Source organism: Mizuhopecten yessoensis, unplaced genomic scaffold (assembly GCF_002113885.1).
Source record: "Mizuhopecten yessoensis strain PY_sf001 unplaced genomic scaffold, ASM211388v2 scaffold2599, whole genome shotgun sequence".
NCBI lineage: Eukaryota > Metazoa > Mollusca > Bivalvia > Pectinida > Pectinidae > Mizuhopecten > Mizuhopecten yessoensis.
Window position 1 is genome coordinate 147,899 of NW_018404626.1, and position 9,543 is coordinate 157,441.

At 35.5% G+C, this 9,543-nt stretch overlaps 1 protein-coding gene across 2 annotated transcripts in view; it reads right to left on the reverse strand.

The window, feature by feature from the left end:
* LOC110446167 (nose resistant to fluoxetine protein 6-like) overlaps window positions 1-8,803 on the reverse strand; it is a 28,040-nt gene extending 19,237 nt beyond the window's left edge. For both annotated transcript variants that reach the window (XM_021491178.1, XM_021491177.1), the window contains exons 1-7: window positions 8,073-8,803; window positions 5,297-5,433; window positions 4,723-4,813; window positions 2,452-2,545; window positions 1,156-1,460; window positions 774-947; window positions 138-234 (exon numbers count right to left, since the gene is read on the reverse strand). In XM_021491178.1, coding sequence (XP_021346853.1) covers window positions 138-234; window positions 774-947; window positions 1,156-1,460; window positions 2,452-2,545; window positions 4,723-4,813; window positions 5,297-5,433; window positions 8,073-8,802 — 1,628 coding nt within the window. In that variant the 5' untranslated portion in view covers window position 8,803. The remainder of the gene's footprint in view (window positions 1-137; window positions 235-773; window positions 948-1,155; window positions 1,461-2,451; window positions 2,546-4,722; window positions 4,814-5,296; window positions 5,434-8,072) is intronic.
* Window positions 8,804-9,543: the final 740 nt, after the last annotated feature.

Below are 9,543 nucleotides of genomic sequence, written 5' to 3' on the forward strand. Positions count from 1 at the left end.
TCGAATATTAGACAGCCCGAGCTAATACTGACTGATTTATGATTCTGTATATTTATGACCTGTCAAACGACATGCTATACACATGATTAGGCATGCCATTAAGTGAGATGAACAATAGTTGCGTTTACATAACATACCTTATAGCAAAAAACGAATCAACTGACAGATATGCGTTGTTCACCATCGTGAAACTTCGTCGATGTAATAACTCATCAAAAAACGAAACACGGTTCACTGAAAGAAAAATGAAGGAAATGTTTGTACTAGATTGTTTTAACACTCGTTTTTCTGCTTCTTCAAATATCAATAATAGTTACTAGTACATACAAATGTAATTGAAAACCAAGCAATACTCACCATTCTCATGTGTGAAACGTTTTCGAAATAGCAAACGAGTAGTTATAGTAGAATACCTTGTATAAATGCAGTATAACTCTGGGCTACAGCATGAGCTGAACACATCGTTAGAAACATCTACGCCTTCAACGATATTTTTGTATATATATATGTGGAAAAAGACTAATGGGCCTGTATCTTCATCCTGTAATCATGTCAAAGCTATGACCTTTAAAGAGGGACCAGCCTAAATTCAATCGAATAGGCTAAATATAGTCACACTTCACGTCATTGTTTTTTCGAAGATTTTTTAACCTGATAATCTAATGTTTAATCGCTAACTTTAGTTTGCCTCTATTCCCAGTATCCTTATGATGAACGCTGCGTTGGCTAAAACATATTTGCTACTTAGTTCTAAAACAATACGCAAGACTTACCAACAAATGAGGATCTGACAGCAAAAAGGAAAGTGTGTCCCAAGAGGATCCATGTCACGCTGAAGAAGCGAATACCATGGATAGACCCAAGACCTGTCCCCGCTTGGTCGGCTCTAAGCAGCCTCCTCACATTGGTCCACGCAGAAAAGGACAGAACTAACTTTGCACACATTCCTTTTGTAATGGAAAACAAGAGAAGGGATATTACGTTTTATTATCACAGAATACACCCATCTACAAAGTCCAAAGTTTACAATGTAAGACTAATATAAACAATAACGTTTCTTTTAAAGCGAAACACAAAAAGTGTCACAATATGTAGAAAGTAATTTAATAAGAACTTCATATCTTGCTAGAATTTGATTAATAAAGATTGCATTACCCGAGTACTTTTGCGACATTTCGTTGTTTGGATGGACGGTGTTGTCATGTAGTTTGTAAACGGATCCAGGACTGATACCGTTTGTTTGAATGTGTCCATTTTTGGTGTTACGTTCTACATCCAAATGCTGAGGAATGTTTCCAACCTCAGCTGTAGAGATATGGGAAAAACCGTTTTTTGTTTTACTGGCATCGTCCTGCACCTCTACTACTGGCTTAGCAGTTCTTTCTATTTCCGGACTCACGATACACATGTCAAACATTGTAGCAACTGATATCATGGCAAGGAAGAAACAACACACACATCTGGAACAAAATAGAAAGGTCGCTGACATATAGAAATCTAAGACACGATACATATTGAGATTTAACTCACGTCGAAAACCTGAATTAGTGCAACTGGAATTAGCACAACTTGAGTTAGTTGAATTAGCATACCACGAATCAGAGCACCACGATTTAGTGCAACTCGAATTAGCATACCACGAGTTAGAGCAACACAATATATTACAAGTCGAATAATTGCAACTCGAATCAATGCAACAAGAATTAACACAACATAATTTGGATAACTCGAATGAGCACAACTTAAATTAGTATAACTCGATTTATTGCAACTCCAATTATGTCAATTCGAATAAACACAACTTGACTTATTGCAACTCGATTAGAACAACTCGAAGTAGCAAGCGACGATTTAGTGCAATTCAAATTAGCAAAACAAGAACTAGTGCAACACGAATTAGTGCAACTCGAACTAGCACAATACAAATTAGCGCACCTTTAATTATACAAACTTCTACATGTAGTGCAACTCATATTAGTGCGACTCAAATTAGTTCATCTCGAATAAGCGCCACCCAAAGTATTGCAACTCGATTAGCACAACTCAAACTAGCACAATACGAATTAGTACAAACATAAACTAGTGCGACTCGAATTAGTGCGAAACAAATAAGTGCTACTTGAATTAGAAAAATATGAATTAGTGAAACACAATTTAGCCCAAAATCAATTGAGGCAACTCGAATTAGCACATGACAGTCTAGTGCATCTAAAATCAGCAAAATACGAATCAGCAAAACACGAATAAGCATAACTCAAATCAACTCGTTATCGAATTTTATATTTCTTCCTTTCCGTTTATTTATTCATTCATTTGACACTATTTACTTTAACGTTATTATCTTTTTAAAATGTTTCTATTTTTTTAATATTTTTTTCTTTCATATTATATATAATTTTCAGGATCAAGTAGCTAAGATCATTAATGATCAATAATAATAATTGGTCATACATAGCTGCGATAGCCGGTGTGTCATATTCAATTTCTCTTTGACATTGGAGATGGTTGATGTTGGGTGGTTCATTCAGGGGAATAAAAGCAACCACTGTAAAGAAAACATGTTATTATACACTTGAACATTCACAACAGTATCGCTGAGTAATTATACACCAGTATTAAATGTAGTCAGTTATGATATCCTGATTTGAACTACACGTATAAGTGATTGTCTAAATTGCGAATTAGTTCATACTCCATGTTCATGGTATTGGCTCAAGGTGAATGCCTTCTTCAATCTTCTCCCTCCACAAAGGAAATTTGGAACTACACTTTGCTATAAAATTCTAGTTTAAGTATAAATATTAGAAGCCAAACATTGTAAATTATTAACGCTTAACACTACATGTTTACCTTTCGTATTACGTAAGCTTTGCCCTTCAGTACCATTGCAGTGGACGAGATGGCCATAGTGCGGAGTAAAATGTTTATTTCTCGGTTTTCTGATTCTGTGGTTATATTTATTTTCTAGGAGAGCGTGTTAGATAAGTCCCTGTCTAAAATAATTGTGTGAGACATGTGAGGATATATATATCATTGAGCTGATGTAGAAATGCTATGTCATATCGTTCAATTATTGTTAACTCGATCATGCAAGTTATTTCGCAAGTTCTTTTAAGACCGTGTTTGATCGTCGTATCTTCACACTCGGTAACAGTATATCCGATGTCTGATAGCTCTTTATCGTTAATTGTGAAATAGAAAGACAAGTATGCGTCACTTTGTTTAAACAACGATAACGACGTGGTTGGATTCCAATGTAGTTGATAACGCCCTCCTCTGGATTTAGTTTATCAAGAAAATATGATCAAATAGGTATGTTTAGGAGGCACGGTAGTCTAGTGGTATGACGCCGGGCTCGTGATCGAAAGGTTGCGGGTTCGAGTCACGGCACGGCATTGAGTTGTTCTTTTGAGCAAGATACTCTACTCTGCTTGTTCCAGTCTATTCAGCTGTAAATGAGTAAGTGGTTGGTCAGTGCTAGAATTTTAGAATGCAATATGTGAGCACCGAAGTGGCAGCACCGGCTGTATGCTCCCCAGGCAGTTGAGAAAGATATTGTCTGGTTGCAAAGGCTCTATAACCACGGATAATAAATTTGTGAACCGCTTTGAAACGACCAACGAACTAGGTTGTGATAAAGCGGTATATAAGATCCTCGAATTATTATTATTATTATTATTATTATCATTTAATCATATTTTCCCTTTAAAGTGCGTTCTGTCATGATTTTTTTTATCTTATTGCAGGCAATTTTGATTCTAAAACCAATATGTTATAAATTACAAATATCAGAGATTTAAGAAATATCTTCTGAACCCTTATGTAGCTGATCAAACTTAAGTAGTACACTCTTTTTCCTTACTTACACTCATCGGCGTGTTATAACATTGCAGTGACACTCCTCTATGGAGACATTTGTTTGGAATTGCGGTAATTCGCACGTGACATTATGGTTCCTGAGAAATAATTTAGGTGTATTGATTGTTTTGATTGCACGAATTATATACATATTACGAATTGTTGATACATATTTTGCTAATATCCCTATTGCGACTGGTTTTAACTAGAGATGGCTTTGCATCAAATATAACTTGGAAAAGAATTATGAATAAATAAGAAAACAAAATATGAAGAAATTTATAAGAATATAATTATCAATACGCAACAAATTTCATATTTCGATATTCTATGAATAAATTACTTCAAAAAAATCTTGCCAATTAAACAATTTCTTTATCAGTATGTGTTCTTAACTCTATGTATCGCTTTCAGTTTAACCTTTGTTAGCTATCATGACCGAGATGTTACTGAAGTTAAGAATTTGGGTCAGTGTTGGGTGGTAGAATATTTAATTACTGGTGTACATTGAGTACATGTTTAACATATTGTGTCAAGGTAGCATATGAAATTGTGTTTGTAATAGAGACTGGCTCATCTGTTGAAATGCAAAAATAGTTCTAATTACATAGTATAGTGGTCGTGTTTCAGTTTCAGTGTTTCAGCTTCTGTCATCAATATTATTGGCAGATTTAACGGAAAAAAAACTTTGTAGGTTTAGCATTGCGAGAGATAAAGCCACAAAAATTGGCTATAACTTGTATCATATCGAATGAAAACGGATTATATCGTCAGTATTCATATCAATTACAAGCATAAGCCTGAGGTTAACCATACTAATAAAACGTGATCCGTTGTGGAGAAGGCAATGTGAATTATACGTACTTGCATTAGTGAGATTGTACACGTCAGAATCAGTACAGATCCTCGGAACACACATTCCTATAGACATGCCTAATAACGGCTCCATGTTGCCCTATTAATTAATCATAAGAAAAACATAAAATAGAATGATAGGACGATATTCATATATATTTCATTGATAAGAACTTATTACGAATCGAGACAATATTAAAACATAACCAGTGTTGAGTTTAGAAAAGACAATTCAAAGTCTAGTGATGGAATTAGATGTTCATTCGGATAACATTTATCCTGCTGGTTTTTATCCGAGTAAGATATTGATAAATTACTGTACATAATTTTTGTCGCCTGTCATGTATACTCTCGCTTCGGGATGCTGAAAAAAGAGGTAGATCCCCGTCTACCTCGGTTAATGTCAACGAATATGACGCCATCTTGGTTTATACAATACAGCACTTCCAGTATTGGCGTGACGTCACTGAATCGCTATACAACATGAGTCAGTTATCATAACAAATGGAAACTTTACGTCCGTCACAGAATATACGAGCATTCAGTACATCTGGTAAAGACAGCAGTGGTAACGAATACTTACGGCGACACAAAAGGTTGTTGCAAATGGAGTTCCTTTCTCTATCTCAGGTTGTACAGCTAAACACTGATCAAATGATCCCCTCATATGCGTGTTTCCGGTTAAAATGCCAGAAGGGGGCTTTCCCCAGGCGTCAATCACTTAAAGAAAAAGAAAGTAATTTAAATAATAATGTTACGATCACATTATTTCATATCAATAGCTTTTTTGTTGTTGTTGTTGTTGTTATAACACACAAGGAAAACAATACACTTAATGCACAGGTTTGAACGCGATAATCATCCAAGCATTTTATGTATTGAGCATTTTGTGATTTCGTACTTATATTGAAAGAAAATGTTGAATTTAACCAAACTAGTTATTAACATTTGTACAATATACTATAAAAACGAAAACTAGCACCTGAAACCGGAACACTGTATAAAAGCACATCTCAGGAAAATAAACATGTACATTACGTATATTGGTCGCCTTCGTCTTCCAAAGTACATGGTAAAAGGCACAACCGCAGATCCCCTGCATGGGTCCCCACATAAGTCGCTTCTTATGAATATGACGCCAATTTGATTTATACAATACACCAGTTCCAGTATTGGCGTGACGTCACTGAATCGCTATACAACGTGCGTTAGTTATCATATCCATAAAACGTGATTGCCGTATGTAGTAGGGATGGTTTTATAACATAACCAACCTCCTAGACTACTTGTCAATAATTAGTCAAACTCGATTTATTTGTTTTACATAAAACCGTTAAAATGAGTCAACTAAATCAAAATTCGAACTCAAAATAGATTAAACTAGGGCACAATATAAACAAAAGGAGACGCTTGAAACAGTAGAAGGACAATACAACCATGTGTTCCGATTCATAGTCACATCAACCTGGGTTTTTGGATACCCTGTGATGCAAACCTGTCTGCCAGCAATTGACATATATCAGACATGTCATTATTTTCCTAGCATTCTCTTGAGTACCAAATCAAATGCGACATGTAGATACCGATGCTAAGCGAAACAGGGCTGATGCTATAAAGAAAGGGAACGTTCTCAACTGGAAGTCGAAATCCTCCCGCTTACCGTACAGTTTAGTAATGAGCCGTCCCTTAAGTAGAATGTAAATATCGAAAAAGCGGCTAAAGTGGAAAAACTGTGGTGTCGTTGCTTCGAAATCTGGAGGGTATGAACGATCGATATGTGGTCAAGGGTTTTCTTGTTATTCAAATACAGTGCCTCGTCGATATCATAAAATTTGACTGTGCCCGTCTTCGGTCAGTTATTCTAATGGGAATGTCTACAGTCTGCTGGAAAATCTTGCCACTCAATCATTCTCATCATATCGCCTTAGCATACTTCATTTTGGCTTTTGTTGTATTTTCCTAAAACATGGTCTTAATTAGTTAACAAGCATATATCGTCGTAGGCGTTGCATCAGTTTGGTTTTAGGAAAGGTAGTCCAAAGGGTCGAAAAGTAAAACATTTTGATTAAATTAATTCCATTTTTTAGTGAAAGTCGTTGAATACTAGTGAGCAAATGTCGAATTATAATTTAACTAGCGCCAAACACACCGTCTATGCAACTACCAGTACAGTAGAGGTAGGTGTTATTTCGACATGTTTAATAACTACTTATTATCACGTGAATACACCACTGACGTCATATTTTGTAAGTGGCTTTGAATATTATGGAATTAATAAAGGATACTGCTATATTTTATAAAGATTCTTAGGACCGCGAAAATATTATATGTATATTTAGGAATTTAAAGACAATACTATATTGATCTTTATGATCTTGTTCCATTATCACCGATTTTAGTTATGATTATTTGTCAGCGTTGGTGTCGTATTTTTATGTTCATCGAATATTGGAAACAAAATTAAAGCAGGGCTTAAAAGAAACATGCATAAAACGAGTCATGATAGCTGCTGTGACTCTATCTATAAAGTTATAAGTGCGTGATATGCAAACAAATATCGCTCGCATTTGGGTTAATGCTTCCCTTCCGCCTTTTGAAATACATAAAAAATGATCTATGTCAAAAATAAATGTATCTGTACCTAAACTATCATATGTTTTGGTATCTTAATACAACACAACAGAGTACGGTATCACCTGGTACCGTACTTCACATTATATGGTCACATCACCTCACATGAGGCAGAGAGAAAGTCATCCAGTGCACCCTTTTATCCATTATAAAATATTAAAAAATTGGACGTGCTGATAATGGAACCTTTACACCAAAAGAAAAGAAACGTTGATTTGTATCTTTAGGTAAAGCAAATACATTAAGATCACTAAATGTCGTCAGCACGGGTCAACAGATACCATTATTTTTGAGAAGAGCTTACTTATATCACATTATCATAAGGTTGTTTGTAACGCGTGGTAAGGAAACATTCATTTATCGGATGCGCAATGCTACACTGAAAAGTTTGGAACTCTTCAATTTTTAATATATTAATAAATTGTGTTGCACATTTGGCTATTTCGAACATTAAAGAAATATACCGTCTTGAATGTTGTTACCTTTGTTACCATGACAACGAAACGCCTCCGTGGTTGTTGATGTACAGATGTAAGTGAAAGTTGTTAAAGTTTTATGACAAATTCACTATATTGTGGGCGTTTATTTTAAATAACTGCATTTACTGTTGGTTTTGCTAGACATTACCTTCATATTCTCATCATTTCAATCTTATACAATGAACACACACACGAATAAACACCTACATATGTAAGTCTTACTCTACCCTATATCTATCAGAAACTTACTTTTTAAAGCCCAAGTTTTCTGTTCCTTCACTTCTACAACAAGAACATCCAAAGCTGCACTGCACCCGGGGCTTAACGTACTGAAGTCCATGGAGTTCAAGCTACCCCCCGATAATGCACCTGTTAAAAAAGACAGCGCGCCACCATCTATGTTAAAACCTTGAAGTAACAACTTAAGACTCTGCTCGTCCAACGTTGATAACATCTTTAGCAAGTCGGCTATATCTCCGGTTGGAGGTTTGACATTTTCCCCACCATCACCTACTGAATCTTGTAATGCTTGTAAAAATGTCAGTGCATCGCCATATTGTGAGGAATTCAGTTGATCTATGTTTAAATCACGGAGTAGTAACTTCAGACTTTGTTCGTCCATCTTTGACAGCATATTGTACAGGTCGTTTATATTTCCGTTGGGAAGTTTTGAATATCCCCAAGAGGTTAAGCTGTATAAACCTTTCAAAACAATCAGTACATTGCTAATTTGTGAAGGATCCGACATATCTATATTTGCCCCTTGAAAAATCGTCGTCAGACTCTTCTCGTCCATTGTTGGGGCTAGGGACATCGTATTTAGCAAATCTTCCAAAGTAATAGCGTCAGGAAACAGTTTCAGTGCCTGTTGTAAGAAATCTAGCAACTCGTGGGAAGTTAATGGCGGTGCATTCGTCGATTGTCCTCCGTGTACTTCAGCAGCACAAAAAAGCACTAGAAGAATCGAAACCAATGCCATGGTTTTCTTCATGATAGTGGCTACGATCGCTGTGGTTGGTACTACTTCAACTGTCGTAGATAAGTAACACACATCCAATATTCGCCGCGAACACTGTCACGCTACTCAATATAGTACACTGTCTGTTGGGTTGTACCTTCATTAGAACATTAAAAGAATACAAAGTTCGTTTCATGCAAAATTTCTATTACAATAATAAATTTGTGAATATCTTTTTCCAATTTATTAAACTTATATTTTTATGATACTACACCCTGTGCTTCACATTTCAACCATAACTAAACCATGAAACTTCAATATTTACTTGGTAAATGAGTTTGTAGTGGGAGAAAACAAAATTCTGTCGCATGTTTTTGCCATAAGGGATAAATCAACTGATGTTTACGCGTTCCACTTACGACAAATTATGCAGTGTTTCGTTTCAGCAATTTTAATCTCAATTTATTAATACAACAAAAAGTTTGATTCGTTGGGTCGGGGTATTATGACAGCAAAGGTACACAATTGTTAAATGTAAATTGATGCAACATATATATGTATTAACAAATATATGGCAAAGGTATTTCATGAGAGCATTCCCATTATTAGAATAGGTTTAAAAATTTAAATGTTATCCCGGAAAGAGGTAATGTCAACTGCAGCGTAATGTTGTATCAAGCTACCAGGATGTGCATTTTAAGAGAGTAACATGTTACACACCGTGACAAGACCAGTTTGGAGACGATTTTAAGATGTAATGCG